General features: G+C 42.0%; 1 protein-coding gene across 1 annotated transcript in view; it reads left to right on the forward strand.

Moving 5' to 3' along the window:
* Window positions 1-375: 375 nt before the first annotated feature.
* The window catches only part of DNAAF3 (dynein axonemal assembly factor 3), a 1,314,828-nt gene continuing 1,294,724 nt past the window's right edge, over window positions 376-20,479 (forward strand). Inside the window, exons 1-2 of the mRNA XM_044059250.1 lie at window positions 376-539; window positions 3,746-3,832. Of these exons, the coding sequence (XP_043915185.1) occupies window positions 3,751-3,832 (82 nt within the window). The 5' untranslated portion in view covers window positions 376-539; window positions 3,746-3,750. The remainder of the gene's footprint in view (window positions 540-3,745; window positions 3,833-20,479) is intronic.

Consider the following 20,479-nt stretch of genomic DNA (forward strand, 5'->3'; position numbering starts at 1 on the left):
ATATAACTGTACTATATGTATATTATAAAGCATTAACCAAACCATTATCTGTATTATATTAGTTATTTATATTACGGTTACAGCACAATGTATTTATTGCCAGCCTGTCCATCAATGACACCACGCTCTCAATGCCTGCCAATCATCAGGAGAACGCCCAAACCTTGTAAACTTCGTTGTGGGGGCAACTACGCTAAACAATAGCCTAAGTGGTTATAATTCAATATTAGTTACCAATAAAACATGTTAACGACTGTGTGCTAGACCCTTTGGATGTACAGTAGCGTTAAAAGATCCCTTAAGTTTATTAGCTACCTGCTGTGCTTACCAATACAGACCTGTATTTGAGAAGAATGACGTCGTACTACGAGGAACCGCCCCGGAAACGTTTCTATGGAGACGCGTTGGTGTCCCTAGTGCACTTGTTTTCTTTTTTAGGCCTGTATACTACCTTCAGACTTTTTTTTAGTTTTGTTCTAAATTCAAATTGCCGTTGATTTAGTACGAGAGTATTTTAAGCTATTTCGGGTTGTTAAAGGGTGAGTGATGCCCAATACATCTTTAGGCGGGATTTATTTACTTATTTTTGTGTGTATTGAAATGTAAAGTTTGCAAACTGAAATTAATTGGAAAGAAGCTTGCGACGTGAGTGTCGCAATAAATAAAGTTATGTGGCATTCGCCGGTAAATTATTTACTTATATTTGTAGGATGAAGGGTGATGCACAGCTACACTTAGGGTTACCACTCGTCCCACTTTGCGAGGGACAGTCCCTCTTTGGCTAGTTGTGTCCTGCAAAACAATTGTAAAAATAGCAAATGTCCTGAGATTTTAGGAGAAAATGATTTCCTATATTCTATGTAATAGTTGCATAAAACAGTTATTCTGTATCTGAAACACCCAAATGTTATAAGAAACAGAATAAGCAGCTAAAATGCAGCAAGAATAAGCTTTTATTTAGGCAAACAAATAAAAAAAATAAGTTCTGGCCTTCGTACGGGCCATGAGTATGTTTCAGCCTGCAACATCTGACGTTCGTACCAGAAATGTGCCACTTTGGGCATTTGAAAAGGTGGCAACCCTAATTATTTGTAAGAGGACGGGTGATGCACAGCTACACTGCCTTTCGCGTGTAAGCTAATCTAGTTCCACATTTCATGATAGGACAAGCTATAGTAATCTGAGCTGCTGCCCCCAATTACCCCGATTTATTGATTATGCCCTATTCGTTTGACTGCATAGCTTGCTCTGTTATACCCGGTAAGCTGTTTACTCTCCATGTATTTGTACTTGTAAAACGACTGTTGCACTTTCTGTTGCAGTTTCTCTTTCTCCCTCTTATTTTCTTCTCTGTTTTTTGGAACACTACGAAAGCCTGAAACCTCACGATACCGATGCCCAGAAGCACGTAACGTCAGTATCCCGACAACAAATAATGGGGATTGCGGTACAGTGCGGAATGGGAAGTTTGCCCTTCACCCCACTGTAGTCCGATCTTGGAGTGGGTATATTTAAGTTACGTGTGTGTGTGTGTGTGTGTGGGGGGGGGGGGGGGGGGGTTGGGCTTTTATTTTGTCGTTTTCGGTATTTTGATGTTTCGTGCTTCTGGGTGTCGGTATTGTGAGGTTTCGGGCTTTCATAGTGAATCCCAATTGCACATTTCAGGACGCAGTTATTAAGCACACCACTACATTCACCACACAAATCAGATGTCTTAAATCTGTGAATACAAGGCATAAATATTCTTAATGTTAAAAATTATGCTGATACAAAAAAAAAATTGTACACAATTTATTACAGTGATGTTATTAATGTTCTCACTCTACCAACATTTTTATTGGAGATAACTGACAACACTGGACTGAGCATAACTAACGTCTATGAATACAAACACAAGTTACGTTCAGTCCAGTGTTCTCCATTATTGCTAAGAAGTATACAAGTAGCAGACCTCTCAACTGCCCCTGATGGTAGACTCCGATTTCAGGTCTGTCCCTCTTAAAACTGGTGACTGCTGAAGAAAAGGTGGTGAACTGATAGTAATTCAGAGTTATAGACGTTTTAAATCAGAAAACCTATATTCATCCACATTCTCTTATTCTGCAAATGTTTCAGGTTGATGGTACAAATACTTAAGTGTCCCTGAATATTTGAGGATTTGTCCCTGATTCTGTTGAGATTTGTCTCCGATCAGTTGAGAGCTATGGCAAGTAAGTAGTGTTCTTTTGTTATACTTGCTTATAACTTAGACAAGATGGAATCCAATGATCTCAAGTTTGATTAGTGGATCTGATTCTGAATGAGTTGGCTGAACAGGGAGACAGATGATGAGGTATGGCTTGCTAACTTCTCTTAAGCTGAGGGCCGGGGATGTGTGTCAGTGCATCAGTGATTTCCCAGTGGAGATAAGAAATGGAACTGATGTGTGTGGTTACAAGGAAACAGGGATGTGAAAGTGAGTGACAACCCTCATACCACCTATTTGCAAAACCACACCTTGAGCATTATGAAGTTATGTATAAGGAGGAATGGTGGCTCTTAAGGAATTTCCCTTGATTCAGCAGTTACACAAGGTGCCTTAATACAGGTAGGATGCCATTAAATTATGCAATTATTTCATTAATTAAACATTATAAAATCAAACCTTTTGAAAAATAATCTTAAAATTCATAAATAGTGTTCAAGACTATATTTAAATTATGGCAATATTGCACATAACTCATTTTTAGATATACTTTCCCTTGTATTCACACATTCATATGTCTCAACAAAATTGCTACTTATTTATGGAGGGACGTTAATTTCAAGATTTAAACCCCCAGGGAATAATGTTCTATAATTTAGAATCATTTTTGCTCTATAATAAATTCAGCGTTTGAACAAAATCACCCCCTCTCGGAAGGAAAGGCTGTGCTAACACACAAAAAAAATCCAGTGTCCAAACCTTGATGTTCCTTCAAATTGCCATTTCTGATGTCACCCAAATGCTCTAAAGAACTAATTTTAACTTTCCGTTTAGTCTGACCCACATACCATCTAAGACTGATACAAGCACACCCTACTATATGAGCCACCACATAAGATTCACAATCAAATCTATCCTTAGAAATGAAGTTTTTATCATTAATCTTGGTCACAGCAGAATTAACCTGTTTAGCAAAGTATTAGTAAGTAAATAAATGCCTTTTTGAAACCTGGTGTTAACTAGAAGCTTCATGCTTAGTGCACTGCGTTATGACACCTACCTGTTATGCTAAACAATGACATTGGGTCAAGGGCCCTGAGCTGCAAATTTGTTTTGAATCACTTGGGTGCTTCATTCTAGCAAGTTGCAGCTATAACTGTAAGCAGGTGGAATAGAAATGATGCACCATCTTTATTATTCATTGGCATTTGTTTTCCAGGTTAGCTGGACTACACCTGAAAAGACCATTTTAAAAATACCTTTTTTCAGCAAAGGGAGAAAAGTTCCAGAACAAAAATACAATTAGTTAATAATTACATTTGCTAGGAGTTCTAAAGACAATATAAAGTGCATAATACAATTTGAAACAACAATGGAATATGATGCAGATTGGTAATATGTTAGAACATTACAATGATGGAGCTGTAATTATACTAAGTTACAGGGAAACTTGAGAAGAAAGGTGAAAAGGAAGGAGTGCTAATTACAGTATATAAAGTATTTATACATGACATGCCACTATATCGGCTTTTGTGACTAATCTTATTGTTCTGATTGCAGAAAACATGACTGCTGCTGGAACTGGTCAGGGATTTGGAGCAGTGAGCTGGTGGGGTTTCAGCCCTGCCCTTGATTTTCAGCAGAAATGTAAGTCATTAAACTAAATACGTTTTTTTTTTTACCTTTTTGTATGACAAAGTATTATACAAGTTCTCATTAAAAATGAGTTTGCGTCACATGGAGTGTTTAATAAAACTCTGCTGATCAAAGTGTAATTATAGGTTCATAGGTTCATACTAGGCTATCTGTCCTAGGGCATTTATAAGCCTAGCCCAAAGTTTTGTGGCTTTCACCACCCCTTAAGTTTGAAAGATACTGTGCCCATTAGTTTACCGTGCCTCTGTCTAGCAGTGACACTGATGTGATTCCCGGGGTAAACCTGCGATCTCCCATCCATTTGTCAAGATTTCTCTTGAACAGGGCCAGCGAGGTGCTCTGCCTCACATGTACCGGGATTTTGTTCCACAGCATAGGGAGTCTCTGGGTGATGAATCTGTCCCTCCAGCACGTCCTGTTTATAACTGTGTTAAGGTTTAAGTCTCTTCCTCTTGTATTTCTTATGGATTTAGATTTTTTGAGGTGGAGCATGTCCATCAATTCCGGGTTTGACATGGCCTTGTATGTTAGGCACAGGTCACCTCTGAGCAGACGGTATGCGACCGAATAGAGCTGGAGTTCTTTCAGTCGGGCAGCATAAGACATATTTTTGAGACCCTTTATCCTCTTGGTGAGGAACTTTTGGGGCCTTTCCAATTGCTGCAGGTGTCGGGTAAGATACATTCCGAATGGGGCATTGTACTCAATCATTGGTCTGATGAGTGATGAGTACAGGGGAACAATGACCTCCCTTGATCTAGATGTGAATCCCTTCATGATCAGGTGGGCAATGTAGAAGGTTTTCCTAACTACCTTGGCAACGTGGGTGTCAAATGAAAGGTTACTGTCAACCTGGGTCTCCAGATCCCTGATAACCTCTTCTGTGCTTAGTGGATTGCTACCTATATGGTAGCTAGGGGTAACCTTGTTTTTCCCGAAGGGTATGACTATGCATTTTTTGGCGTTTAACTTTAGGCCATGGCTCTGGCACCAGTTATCCGTTTCTATGAGACCCTTCTGGAGGATATCTGTGTCTGATGTGTTTTCAACTATGGAACCCAGTTTGCAGTCATCTGCAAACTTAGTCAGCCATAATCCTCCTGTGTTTGCCTGTACTTCTGAAAAGTAGATGCCGAACAAGAGGGGGCCTAGGACTGAGCGCTGTGGGACACCACTTGTGACCGGCTTGGAGTCTGACATGGCGCCAGCCACTCTGACCCTGTGGGTTCTGTCACTTAGCCAGTTTGCAACCCATCTTGTGACGTATGGGTTTACATTTAAGTTGGTGAGTTTTTCTATGATACCCGAGTGGGGTATTGTGTCGAAAGCTTTTGCAAGGTCAAGGTAGGCTGTGTGGACTGCCTTGCCCTCATCAATGGCCTTGGTGACTGTTTCAAAAAAATCAACCAAGTTTAAAAGGCATGATCTGCCCTTGACAAAGCCAAACTGGGTTGGATCCAATGTCTGTAAGTCCCCTATGTCTTTATTTATGAGTTCCATTATGATCCTCTTCATAGCTTTGCAGACTAGGCTTGTCAAGCTGATGGGGCGGTAATTACCAGGGTCAGTGGAGGCACCGCCTTTGTGAAGTGGGACCACAGTTGCCGTACGCCACTCCTTGGGTACGTATCCTGAGGTGAGGCTAAGATTAAACAGCTGCCCTAACAGCGGGTTTAATTCCTCATTGAGTTCGTGGAGCACACAACCAGGGACACCATCTGGTCCCATAAATGCTGTGTTTTTTGCCTTGGAGAGAGCAGTTTTCACCTGAGCATTTGAAATGTGTGGGAGGCTACAATCCGCTGGGATAGATATCTCTCTTTTTGGGGGGGAGGGGGGGATAAATTTGCACTGAACCTGTCAGCCAGTATGTTGGCAATGTTTGTTGGTTCAGTGATTTTTACATCATTTTGAACTAATTCTGAGCATATCTGGGAGTTTCCTCCCAGGTTTCTAACATAGCTAAAAAAGGCCTTATGATTGTCTTTTGAGTCCTTAGCGATTTTTCTTTCAAAATTTGCCTTGGATGATTTTATGAGCGATCGTAGTTTTTTACTTATAGTGATCAAGGGTGTCTTCCCTTTTAAGGATTTTGCTCTATCTTGTAGTAGCTTCCTCCTTTTGTTGTAGAGTTTGTTAATGGCTGGGGTCCACCAAACTGGGCGCTTGCCTTTGGTGAAAAGAGTCTTTGTTTTGTTTGGGATTGCCTGATCCATGCAGTTCTGGAGGTGCTGATAGAAGGCATTTGTAAGTGATTCAGCTGTTTGGGTAATGGTTTCCGCTGGCTCTGGGCCCTTGAAGGAAACCACACCAGTCTTAAGAAGTGTGAAGTTGGCTTTTGAGAAGTTCTTCACTGTGGTCTTTTTTATCAGGGGTGGGGGCGGGATGTGGACTTCCAGTGAGATTAGTTTATAGTGTTTTTGGATATTGTTAAATGATTATTTGCAGCTATTGTTTTTGAAAAAAGACAACAGAAATCTTGCGCTTTATTTCATTTTTGTAGAAGTCATTTATAAAGCATCAGATGTGTTTCTGTTCTTTTTTTATACATGTACTGTAGTTTCCTTGAGTGTTTCCATTGATGCACAGATTGTAAAGTACTGCAAAACTATAGTCATTTTGTGTTTTGCTTAGATACATGAACAAATGAAGTACAGTGCATTGTGCGCCTGTATGTTGTCATATCGTTGGGAATGGCTGAATTCCTCCAATGCGGTGCTCATCAGTAGTGAACCAAGAAAAGCTGTGTGCCTATTGCTGGAGCGGCTTATCTTAGTAGTTAAAGCCCATGTGTGTAAATGTAGCTAGCTGTGAATAACTCCGGTATTACATTACCCTTACACTGAAGTCATTTGTTTATTCATCATTTTGAATAAATGTTTTGCTGTAGTTTTTGTTTAGTTTTTTCATTATTTGATGCCCTCTGTAAAGGAGAATATAGCGACCCTTTACACTCTGTGCCTGTCTGAATCTGTATGCATGCAGTATGCTAAGGTTTGAAGTATTTTTGAGGAGTTTGACTTGTTATATTATTTATTTTGCTTTTGTTTACTGGGTATGTCCAACTGGGTTTAGTCCAAAAAAAAAAAAATCAGTGGAGGCCCAAGGAGAGAAGCTTCAATATATTACATTTTACAGTTTTAAAATAAAATACTCGGAAATGTACATGATCGGAAATTACATTTATTTTAGCAATTACACATTTGCTAATTATACTGCATTCATATGTAAAATATGCAGCCATTATAGTATAAAAGATACTTGTACATTAACAGATATTGAGCATTTGAAGAAGTGTATTAGTGGATTTGTCAGATGATGATGAACTGTGTGATTAATGCTCAGAAATCCAATGAAATGGAGGTGAGGGAATGAACTAGGTAGGACAGACCAGTGTCTCAAAACAATGTATATAACTGGGAGATGGTAGTAAAACAACTGGTTATGGGACCTAGGATTCTGAATGATTGAAATGGTTTGACGATATGATAACGATATGATAACAAAGGCATCTATCACGAAGAGGTACAGGAGCAGATCCATTGATTTGGTAGGTAATGTTTCGTGTTTTAAACAAGTTTTTATTTTGAATGGATTTCAATGGACGTGTGATGTGGCTCTATGGTTTAGCTACACTATTTGAATATAGAGAGTTACCTGCAGTATTAGATGATTTGGTTTAAGTGATCAGTGATTTTTCTCAATAATGTAAAATTCTATTTGGGGCTATAGTGTTTTATTAAGTTGTTAAGGGCTGGTCAACTTTCTGACTTGTAGAGTAGTCCATGTATTGCAGTCAGCTGAGAAAGAGCTAGTTGATGTGGTAGTTCTAAGCAGTTTAATTTTCTGAGGACTAGGCAGTGGTGTGTTCTATCATTATAGTTCACTGCAAATTTGGTTATTTTATTATAACATTACTTAAGAACTGGTGATACACAAGCCAGTGCATTTCTTCATGCCGGTCTCAAGCCCAGATAAATGGGGAGTGTTATGTCAGGAAGGGCATTGGGTGTAAAACTTTTGCCAAATGACATATGCAGACAATACAAATTTCTATACCAGTTCGGTCAAGGCCTGGGTTAACGACCGCCACCAGTACTGTTAGCCAACAGGATTTTGGTGGAAATTGGGCTACTGCTCGCCGAAGGAGAGGGAGAAGAAGAGAGGAGGAAACTTTGAATGTTGGCACTATGACTGGTATAGGGAGAGAGCTAGCGGATATGATGGAGAGAAGGAAGGTTGATATATTGTGTGTGCAAGAAACCAGGTGGAGTAAGGCCAGGAGTATCAGAGGTGGGGTCAAATTCTTCTGTCATGGTGTGGATGAGAAGAGAAATGGGGTAGGAATAGAAGGGATGAGGAGGTGATGGGTAGGTATGGTGTTAAGGAAAGGAATGCAGAAGGTCAGACAGCAGTGAATTTTGTGAAAAGGATGGACATGGTTGTGGTGAATACGTATTTTTAGAAGAGGGAGGAGCATAGGTTGACGTACAAGAGTGGGGGAAGATGCATACAGGTAGATTATATCCTATGCAGGAGGGCCAGTCTGAAGGAGATTGGAGACCGTAAAGTGGTGACAGGGAAAAGTGTAGTTAGGCAGCATAGAATGGTGGTCTGTAAGATAACGTTGGTGATCAAGAAGAGGAGGAGGAGAGTGAGGGCAGCACCAAGGATCTAATGGTAGAAGCTGAAAACGGATGTTTGTGAGTTAGAGTTCAGGAAAGAATTGAGACAGGCTCTGGATGGTAGTGAAGCGTTAACGAATAGCTGGGTAACTAGAGCAGAACTGGTAATGGAGACAGCTAGAAAGGTGCTTGATGTGACATCTGGACAGGAGGAGGACAAGGAATCCAGGTGGTGGGACGAGGAAGTACAGGAGAGTATACAGAGAAAGAGGGTGGCAAAAAAGAAGTGGAATTGTCAGAGAGATGAAGAAAGTAGACAGGAGTATAAGGAGATGGATTATGACGAAGAGAGAGGTGGCGAAGGCTAAGGATATTATGTTTGGAGAGTTGTATGAAAGCTTGGACACAAAGGAGGGAGAAAAGGACCTGTACCAATTGGCTAGACAGAGGGACCGAGCTGGGAAAGATGTGCAGCAGGTAAGGTGATAAAGGATAATGAGGGAAACATACTCACAAGCGAGGAGAGTGTGTTGAGCAGATGGAAAGAGTACTTTGAGGGGCTGATGAATGAAGAGAATGAGAGAGAGAGAGAAGGTTGGATTATGTGGGGATAGTGAATTGGGAAGTGAAGCAGATTAGCAAGGAGGAAGTAAGGACAGCTATGAAGAGGATGAAGAATGGAAAGGCTGTTGGCCCAGATGACATACCAGTGGAAGCATGGAGGTGTTTAGGTGAAATGGCAGTGGAGTTTTTAACCAGATTGTTTAATGAAATCTTGGAAAGTGAGAGGATGCCTGAGGAGTGGAGAAGTGTATTGGTACTGATTTTTAAGAATAAGGGTGATGTGCAGAGCTGCAGTAACTACAGAGGGATAAAATTGATCAGTCACAGCTTGAAGTTATGGGAAAGAGTAGTGGAAGCTAGGTTAAGAAGGGACGTGATGATTAGTGAGCAGCAGTACTGTTTCATGCTGGGAAAGAGCACCATAGATGCAATGTTTGCTCTGAGAGTGTTGATTTATTTATTTATTTTACATTTGTTGACTGTGAATGTCTGTCTGAGCTGATAACCCTTTTTCAACAGTGGCCCGGGGAGAAAAGCTCCACTTTACATAATATAATAGTAGAAATGGTAATACATCAATAAATTGAAAAGATAATAAATAAATCATTATTTGGAGATAAGCTCCGAGTAACATTTGTTAGCAACATATTAATGTTGTTGTTTGTCTTTTGGCTTTTCCCGGTTAGGGATTGCCACAGTGGAACTCCGGTCTGCTAATGATTGGCAGTTGGTTTTTATGGTGTCGAATTGCCAGCCCGACGCCCAACCTTCAACGAAGGCATGCCCATTCAATGCATGTCTTTCGAACGCCCACACGACTGCGAGGACATGCAGACTCCACACAGAAGGCACTCGCAACCCAACACAAGCCGAGAATCGAACGGGAGAACCTCTTGCTGTGAGGCAACAACGCTACCACTGCGGAAACATGTTAGCAACATATTAATAATGTTCAAAATAGATATTGAGTACAGGCCAGTTTAAATGAAATTACAATTACAAAATAATATATAATGCAGACAGGTTAAGATGCACACTAGGCAGTACAGGTTTATTTGGGTTCAAAAAATAGTGAACTAGAAATAAGACTTTTGTTTAGAGGTGGGGCTGTGGTGGAGACACTGTAAAGTTAGGAAGTATTGATTGAAAGGGGTTACAATAAAAGGATAGTAGGTTGGTGTGATAAGAGAGTAGAAGTATGTTATGGTTGAAAAGGAAAACGTGAGATTTTATAGATGGGGAGAAGTTGAGTAGGTTCAAGGTAGGCAAGGGAGGCTGAGTACTAGATAATAAGTTAAGGAGGCAGGGTACACCTGCAGAACCTTGACTGGCTGAGTACTAGATAATAAGGTAAGGAGGCAGGGTACACCTGCAGAACCTTGACTGGCTGAGTACTAGATAATAAGTTAAGGAGGCAGGGTACACCTGCAGAACCTTGACTGGCTGAGTACTAGATAATAAGGTAAGGAGGCAGGGTACACCTGCAGAACCTTGACTGGCTGAGTACTAGATAATAAGTTAAGGAGGCAGGGTACACCTGCAGAACCTTGACTGGCTGAGTACTAGATAATAAGTTACGGAGGCAGGGTACACCTGCAGAACCTTGACTGGCTGAGTACTATATAATAAGGTAAGGAGGCAGAGTACACCTGCAGAACCTTGACTGGCTGAGTACTAGATAATAAGGTAAGGAGGCAGGGTACACCTGCAGAACCTTGACTGGCTGAGTACTAGATAATAAGGTAAGGAGGCAGGGTACACCTGCAGAACCTTGACTGGCTGAGTACTAGATAATAAGTTACGGAGGCAGGGTACATCTGCAGAACCTTGACTGGCTGAGTACTAGATAATAAGGTAAGGAGGCAGAGTACACCTGCAGAACCTTGACTGGCTGAGTACTAGATAATAAGTTAAGGAGGCAGGTTACACCTGCAGAACCTTGACTGGCTGAGTACTAGATAATAAGGTAAGGAGGCAGAGTACACCTGCAGAACCTTGACTGGCTGAGTACTAGATAATAAGGTAAGGAGGCAGGGTACACCTGCAGAACCTTGACTGGCTGAGTACTAGATAATAAGGTAAGGAGGCAGGGTACACCTGCAGAACCTTGACTGGCTGAGTACTAGATAATAAGTTACGGAGGCAGGGTACACCTGCAGAACCTTGACTGGCTGAGTACTAGATAACAAGGTAAGGAGGCAGGGTACACCTGCAGAACCTTGACTGGCTGAGTACTAGATAATAAGGTAAGGAGGCAGGGTACACCTGCAGAACCTTGACTGGCTGAGTACTAGATAATACGTTAAGGAGGCAGGGTACACCTGCAGAACCTTGACTGGCTGAGTACTAGATAATAAGGTAAGGAGGCAGGGTACACCTGCAGAACCTTGACTGGCTGAGTACTAGATAATAAGTTACGGAGGCAGGGTACACCTGCAGAACCTTGACTGGCTGAGTACTAGATAGTAAGTTAAGGAGGCAGGGTACACCTGCAGAACCTTGACTGGCTGAGTACTAGATAATAAGTTAAGGAGGCAGAGTACACCTGCAGAACCTTGACTGGCTGAGTACTAGATAATAAGGTAAGGAGGCAGGGTACACCTGCAGAACCTTGACTGGCTGAGTACTAGATAGTAAGTTAAGGAGGCAGGGTACACCTGCAGAACCTTGACTGGCTGAGTACTAGATAATAAGGTAAGGAGGCAGAGTACAACTGCAGAACCTTGACTGGCTGAGTACTAGATAGTAAGTTAAGGAGGCAGGGTACACCTGCAGAACCTTGACTGGCTGAGTACTAGATAATAAGGTAAGGAGGCAGGGTACACCTGCAGAACCTTGACTGGCTGAGTACTAGATAATAAGGTAAGGAGGCAGGGTACACCTGCAGAACCTTGACTGGCTGAGTACTAGATAATAAGGTAAGGAGGCAGGGTACACCTGCAGAACCTTGACTGGCTGAGTACTAGATAATAAGTTAAGGAGGCAGGGTACACCTGCAGAACCTTGACTGGCTGAGTACTAGATAATAAGTTACGGAGGCAGGGTACACCTGCAGAACCTTGACTGGCTGAGTACTAGATAGTAAGTTAAGGAGGCAGGGTACACCTGCAGAACCTTGACTGGCTGAGTACTAGATAATAAGTTAAGGAGGCAGAGTACACCTGCAGAACCTTGACTGGCTGAGTACTAGATAATAAGGTAAGGAGGCAGGGTACACCTGCAGAACCTTGACTGGCTGAGTACTAGATAGTAAGTTAAGGAGGCAGGGTACACCTGCAGAACCTTGACTGGCTGAGTACTAGATAATAAGTTAAGGAGGCAGGGTACACCTGCAGAACCTTGACTGGCTGAGTACTAGATAATAAGTTAAGGAGGCAGGGTACACCTGCAGAACCTTGACTGGCTGAGTACTAGATAATAAGGTAAGGAGGCAGGGTACACCTGCAGAACCTTGACTGGCTGAGTACTAGATAATAGGTTAAGGAGGCAGGGTACACCTGCAGAACCTTGACTGGCTGAGTACTAGATAATAAGTTAAGGAGGCAGAGTACACCTGCAGAACCTTGACTGGCTGAGTACTAGATAATACGTTAAGGAGGCAGGGTACACCTGCAGAACCTTGACTGGCTGAGTACTAGACAATAAGTTAAGGAGGCAGAGTACAACTGCAGAACCATTGACTGTTCAGGTAATCTTTTAAGGCTGATTTGAATTCTTTAGCATTATTGAGAGTCCTGATTTCCTGGGGTAGTTTGTTCCACGATTTGGCATGTTTGTAGCTATAAAAGTTGCAGCCAATTTTATACTTTGGTTGATGGGTTTGAAGTTGGCCTTGGTCAGAGCTTCTAAGAGTCCTAGAAGGAGTGTAGTATGAGATAAGAGGGGAAAGGTTCGGACAGAAAGAGGGTTGATATAAAATGGAATGTATAACCATAAGTCGTGCAAGAAGCTGATGTGAAAATTCAAGACGGGTAAGGTTTTTAGTGAGAGACAGTGATGTGATTTATAATTTAAGCTTGCTGTGAATCTGGCAATTTTGTTATAGGTAGATTCTGGCTTAGTAAGGAGTGATGAGTTGAGGTTAGTTAGGATTTGGGAGCTGTACATAAGACTTAGTAATAGATATGCATGAGAGAGGGATGTCCTTGCTTTATTAGTGAGGAACTTTGTATTTTTCTATGAGCCCCAGTTTTGGGTGTTTTTTACTGATGCTGTTGTTAACACGTAGATCAAATTTTAGTTGGTCATCGATTCGGACACCCAAGAGTTTAGTGGAGGATTCAACAGTGTTTGGTGTGTTGTTTAGGGGGAGAGTAATAATGAGGAAGATTTAAGATGGTTATGGTTTTTAGGGAGAAACAGTAAAAGTTTGGTTTTGTTAGAATTCAGTATAAGCTGGTTAATTAGATAGCCAGGATTCAGCTGAGTTAAAGGAAGACTGAGAAAGTGAGAGAAGTTCCATGGGGGTGTCAGCAATGGAGATAACTGTGGAGTCATCTGCATATTGGACAAGTGATGACTGACGGCAAGATGTACAGAGTAGGTTAGTGAAGATGTTGGAGAAGTGGTCCAAGTATGGAACCTTGGGAACACCAGTTTTAACAAGTGGGGGGGGGGGGGCAGAGAGCCATTTTACAGATTGTCGATCTGAGAGAGAGCTGGAAAACCATTCAATAGTAGGGGTAGAGAAGATGAGGTTAGTGCGTTTGCTTAGAAGGAGAGAGTGGGAGACCGCGTCAAGCTTTTGAAAGATCAAGGAATAAGCAGGAGACCAGTTTGTCGTCTCTTGCTTCAGAGATGGTGTTAATGAAGGATAGGAGGGCTGTGGTTGTACTGTGGTTCTGAGTGGGGGTAAGAAGATTTTCTTGTAATAAATGTTGCATGACCTGTTTGTGAATGCATTTCTCCAGGATTTTAGAGAGGGGTGAAAGGATAGCTATGGGTCTGTAGCTGGAGATTTCTGAGGAGTTACCGCCTTTATGTATAGGTTTAGTGTAGAAGTCCTTCCAGATACTGGGAACTTTAGATTCAGAGATGCAGCGGTTACTGCCGATAGATACAGGAAGAGCCAGAGAGTTTACTGCTACTTGAAGGAATTAGGGAGGGATGTTGTCAGCAGAAGGTGAACAGGGTTTTAGTTTGCCGAGTAGAGTTTTGATGTAGCTGGTAGGTACAGATTTGAGGGAGAAAGAATTACTGGAGTTTGAGGAGGGACTAGTACTAGGAAGGATTACAGTGTTGGTATTTAGGGAGCTGGAGGGTAGCATCTTTTTGAATCAATAAGGTGAGAGTTAAAGATAGTTACAGTTTCTTGTGGTGTTTTTGTAGGGCAGGGGCTTGGAGAGGAAGGGTTGCCAGGATGGAGAATTTGATTAGTTGCATGCCAGAACTTACAGGGATTTGCCTTTTGAGCAGTAGGTGGGTTAAGATAGAATTCCTTTTTGTCCTTGTTGATTTGTTTTTTGTGCCAGGTTGATGTTGGTTGTATTTTTGTAGGCGTATAGGTAGCTTGGATTTTACCCATAATGTCCACATTTTGTTCCTTGATTTCTTTAAGCTGCGAGTGGCTTTGGTTAACCAAGGGGGGATGATTTAGCTTTAATACATATAGTTCGGACAGGTGCAAGTGAGCTAAGGATATTTAGGAAAGTGGAGTTAGTTTTTACTGCCTGATCTAGGGGCTTTAGATTCAGAGAGGACCAGTTGATTTGAGAGAGGAGGGCATTGAGAGTTTCAGGTTGGAAGTTAGTTAGTTTGCGACATGTAATGTATCTGTGCAGGCTAGGAGTATGGGGAGTAAATCGGAGAACTTTTACAGGGGAGTGGTCACTTAGGCAGTCAGGTAGTGTTGTAGGGTTGTGATATTTTAGTGGGTCTGAGACTAATATCCAGTTAATCAGGGAACTAGAAGTGTGAAATTTATTGACATGGGTAGGTGTGGAGATTAGTTGTTAAGCCGTATAGGTTGATTAATTCCCTAGAGTTAGATGAGCAAAGGGGTAACCAGTTTATGTCATTTAGGAGGATGATTTCCTTATGAATGTGTTGAGAGAGGTAGGAGAGAAAGTTTTCCAGTATTAGGCATGTTGTCACCAGGTGGAGTATATATTGCTACTGTGGTGACAGTGATAAGTATTAGGGATGTTGTCCCCAGGTGGAGTATATATTGCTACTGTGGTGACAGTGATAAATATTAGGGATGTTGTCACCTGTTGAAATATATATTGCTACTGTGGTGACAAGTGATATAGATATTCCGATTAAGTTTGGCAATCAGGATTTCGGCCAGAAGGATGGAATCTGTTTGTTTAGGAGAGAAAGCATAAGGTTAGGGGTGTAGGCAATAGCAACTCCACCACCTTTTCTCTTTTGACGATCGCATCAAAGTATGTTCTACCCAGGAGGGAGAATATATTAGGAACCTGTGGCTTTAGGCAGGTTTCAGTGAGAGTGATAATATCAGGGGAATGGTTGGCAAGCATGAAGTTCACTGACTTTATTTCGTATACTCCTGGTGTTCATAGAATAGAATGATAGGTAGTTTTTTGGGAGGGTTTGGTTGGCTTGAGATTATGGAAGGAGAAAGGTTGATGGGTGAGGAAGGGGTTGGGCCAAGATTAGGATGGCTATCACCTGATAGCAGTAAGATTTTTGTGAGGATTTGATGGACAAGTAAGAGAGGTCGGAAGGAGATGCATTGTGTCTTTCTGGACTTGGAGAAAGCGTATGACTGTGCCTAGATAGGAGTTGTGGCATTGTATGAGTAAGTCAGGAGTAGCAGAGAAGTATGTAAGAGTGGTACAGGATATGTACGAGGGTAGTGTGACAGCAGTGAGGTCTGGGGTAGGAGTGATGGGCGTTTTCAAGGTGGAGGTGGGATTACATCAAGTATCAGCTCTGAGCCCTTTCTTATTTGCAGTGGTGATGGACAGGTTGACAGATGAGATCAGGACAAGAATCCACATGGACTATGATGTTTGCAGATGACATTGTGATCTGTAGTGAGAGTAGGGAACAGGTTGAGGGGGACCCTGGAGAGGTGGAGATGTGCTCTAGAGAGGAATGAAGGTCAGCAGGACTAAGATAGAATATGTGTGTCAATGAGAGAGGATAAAGGAATGGTGAGCATTCAGGGAGTAGAGTTGGTGAAGGTGGATGAGTTTAAATACTTGGGATCAACAGTTCAGAGTAATAATGTGTTTGGAAGAGAGGTGAAGAAGAGAGTACAGGCAGTGTGGAGTGGGTGGAGAAGTGTCCGGAGTAATTTGTGGCAGACTGGTACCAGTAAGAGTAAAAGGGAAGGTCTACAAGAGGGTAGTGAGACCAGCTATGTTATATGGGTTGGAGACAGTGGCATTGACAAAGACATGAGTCAGAACTGGAGGTGGCAGAGTTAAAGATGTTAAGATTTGCACTGGGTGTGACAAGGATGGACAGGATTAGGAATAAGTATATTAGAGGGTCAGCCCAGGTTGGAAGGTTTGGAGACAAATCCAGAGAGGCAAGATTACGTTGGTTTGGACATGTGCTGAGGAGGGATGCTGAGTATATTGGGAAAAAGATGCTAAGGATGAAGCTACCAGGTAACAGGAAAAGAGGAAGGCCCAAGATAAGGTTTATGGATGTGGTGAGAGAGGACATGCAGGTGGTTGGTGTGACAGAGCAAGATGCAGAGGACAGGAAGAAATGGAAACAGATGATCCACTGTGGTGACCCCTAATGGGAGCAGCCGAAATAAGAAGATGACGACTGAAGTTTGTGAGACTTGAATGTTAGTGAAGATCGGGGCATCATAAGAGGAAAGGCTGCAGGAAGGTATTGGACCCTGTGCATCTTCTGGCTATGTTAGCCAGGCAGAGTTTTTTAACCATGTCCGATGCATGGTGGTCAAATTTCAAGTGGTTTTCTATGATAACACCCAGTAATTTTATGTGCGTTAAAAAAAAAAAACTCCTCGTTGGAATACACATGGCAAAACAACACTTTAATAAAAAAATATTCACAGTGTGTCCTCTGCTTCATCAGACATACTACAGTAACTGCTGCTCTTATTTAAATAATGATGCAATCTAGGTCATATCCAATCAGTTGACAGTATCTTGAAAATAAAAATTAAAATTAAAAGGACCTGCGCTATATAAACAATCAAATCATATAAATAATGGACTAAAAATGTATATATAAAAAACTGCAAAAGCTGGCTCTATAGAGTTAGATAGTATTAAAGATGTATAATCTATGTATAGATGTTAAAAGATGTCACCAAACATAATAGTCAATGTTTCAAAGCCCTGCTCCTGAGAAAAGGTTTCAATGAAACCTTACTATTTAGTCTAGGTGGTCTGTCAGCCTGAAATCTAATTATCCATTCTAGTTCTGAAGCTTCGGTCTTATTGTTCATGTTCCCACCTCTTTTATTTTCTTGTATAATGTGTAACACTAGAAATTTGAAGGTGTGTGTGGCTCCCTTCTTTATAACATGCATCGCTAGCGCACTTGTCTTTTTATTTTTAATGTCCCTTACATGTTCTAGGACTCTGTCTTTGAGCAGCCAATTAGTTTTGTCTACATAGTAGGCTGGGCATTTTGTACAGAGACCAAAATATGCAACATTCTTACTATGACAGTCTGTATAAAAGCGTGAATCAATACTGAATTTTCTAGTCGGGTGTGTATATTGCCCCTCTCCAAATATGAAGGGGCAGGCTGTACACCTTCTACATGGAAAGGTACCTAGCTTATCAGACCTTACATAGTGGTCTCCGTCTAACTTCTTGTAGCACAACTGTCTTTTTAATGACATGTTCTTTTTGAAGGTAAACGATGGTGTAGCCCCTATAACACCTTCTAGTTCATCCACATTTAACAATATGCCCCAATTATTTTTAATTATATCACAGACTGTACTGATATTACTTGCCAATGTTAATGGAATATGTAATACATCATTCTCTGGATTCCTAGTTACTGTGGTACTGGTGGCATAGTTACTCTGGTTATCCTGGTTGGTTCTCGTCCTGCCATAATATGGCTTGTACCTCTCTCTTCTCTCATTACAAGCCACTTTAATTTGTCTATATCTCTGGCTTTATATCCCCTTTCAATAAATTCATGTTTTAACAGGGTAAGTGCCTGGGACAAACTATCATCATCATTATATAGCCTCATGCATCTAACTATCTGTCCTTTGATCACATTGGTTTTAGTGTAGTTTGGATGCATACTACTACTATGTAGGACATTGTTCTTTCTAATGGGTTTCCTATACATGGAGGTATGAACATAATTAAGTGTGTCTCTTGTAACCTTTACATCTAAAAACTCTATTTCTCTGTTTGAGTATTTGTATGTGAAATTCAAAAAGGGAGTAATGGTATTAATGAAATTTAAAAATTGCTGCAAATTATATTCGTTATCATGCCACAACAGAATATTATCGTCCATGAAACGCTTGTACCATACAATAGACTTAGCAAACACGTTGCCTGTCAAAATATTCTCAGTTTCCCATTGTACAAGTGCTAGGTTGGCGTAGCTATTGGCACAGGCAGTGACGATAATGAATATAATTTGCACCATTTGTGAGTGAATGGCTGCTGCTTTGCGTAGCTGTACAGTTTGTGGGTGAATGGCTGTTGCTTTGCGTAGCTGTACAATTTGTGAGTGAACGGCTGTTGCTTTGCGTAGCTGTACAGTTTGTGAGTGAATGGCTGTTGGTCTAGGTGGCTGTAGGTCTGGGTGGGTGTACAGTTTGTGATTGAATGGCTGTTGCTTTGCGTAGCTGTACAGTTTGTGAGTGAATGGCTGTTGGTCTAGGTGGCTGTAGGTCTGGGTGGGTATAGAGTTTGTGAGTGAATGGCTGTTAATTTGCATAGCTGTACAGTTTGTGAGTGAATGGCTGTTGGTCTAGGTGGCTGTAGGTCTGGGTGGGTGTACATTTTGTGAGAGAATGGCTGTTGCTTTGCGTAGCTGTACAGTTTGAGTGAATGGCTGTAGATCTGGGTGGGTGTACAGTTTGTGAGTGAATAGCTGTTAATCTGGGTAATGTACCATTTGTGAGTGAATGGCTGTTGCTTTCTGTAGCTGTACTGTTTGTGAGGGAATGGCTGTTGCTTTGGGTAGCTGTACAGTTTGCGAGTGAATGGCTGTTGCTTTGCGTAGCTGTACAGTTTGTGAGGGAATGGCTGTTGGTCTGGGTAGGTGTACAGTTTGTGAGGGAATGGCTGTTGGTCTGGGTAGCTGTACAGTTTGTGAGGGAATGGCTGTTGCTTTAGGTAGCTGTACAGTTTGTGAGGGGAATGGCTGTGGCTTTGGGTAGCTGTACAGTTTGTGAGGGAATGGCTGTGGCTTTGGGTAGCAATACAGTTTGTGAGGGAATGGCTGTTGCTTTAGGTGGCTGTACAGTTTGTGAGGGAATGACTGTTACTTTGGGTTACTATACAGTTTTTGAGGGAATGGCTGTTGTTCTGGGTGGCTATACAGTTTGTGAGGGGATGGCTGTTGGTCTGGGTGGCTGTACAGTTTGTGAGGGGATGGCTGTCGGTCTGGGTAGCTGTACAGTTTGTGAGGGAATGTCTATTGCTTTGGGTAACTGTACAGTTTGTGAGTGAATGGCTGTTGCTTTCCGTAGCTGTACAGTTTGTGAGGGAATGGCTGTTGCTTTCCGTAGCTGTACAGTTTATGAGTGAATGGCTGTTGGTCTAGGTGGCTGTACAGTTTGTGAGGGAATGTCTATTGCTTTAGGTAGCTGTACAGTTTGTGAGGGAATGGCTGTTGCTATGGCTAGATGCACCGTTTGTGAGTGAATGGCTATTGGTCTGGGTAGCTGTGCAGTTTGTGAGTGAATGGCTGTTGGTCTTGGTAGCTGTACAGTTTGTGAGGGAATGGCTGTTGCTTTGCATAGCTGTACATTTTGTGAGGGAATGGCTGTGGCTTTGGGTAGCTGTACAGTTTGTGAGGGAATGGTTGTTGCTTTGGGTGGCTGTACAGTTTTTGAGGGAATATCTGTTGGTCTGGGTGGCTGTACAGTTTGTGAGGGAATGGCTGTTGGTCTGGGTGGCTGTACAGTTTGTGAGGGAATGGCTGTTGGTCTGGGTGGCTGTACAGTTTGTGAGGGAATGGCTGTTGCTTTGGGTAGATGTGCAGATTGTGAGTGAATGGCTGTTGGTCTGCGTAGCTGTGCAGTTTGTGAGTGAATGGCTGTTGCTTTGAGTAGCTGTACAGTTTATGAGGGAATGGCTGTTGGTCTGGGTAGCTGGACAGTTTGTGAGGGAATGGCTGTTGGTCTGGGTAGCTGGACAGTTTGTGAGGGAATGGCTGTTGGTCTGGGTAGCTGTACAGTTTGAAGGAATGGCTGTTGCTTTGCGTAGCTATACAGTTGGTGAGGGAATGGCTGTTGCTTTGGGTAGATGTACAGTTTGTGAGGGAATGGCTGTTGGTCTGGGTAGCT

Source organism: Protopterus annectens, chromosome 17.part0 (genome assembly GCF_019279795.1).
Source record: "Protopterus annectens isolate FY-2018-M chromosome 17.part0, PAN1.0, whole genome shotgun sequence".
Taxonomy (NCBI): domain Eukaryota; kingdom Metazoa; phylum Chordata; order Ceratodontiformes; family Protopteridae; genus Protopterus; species Protopterus annectens.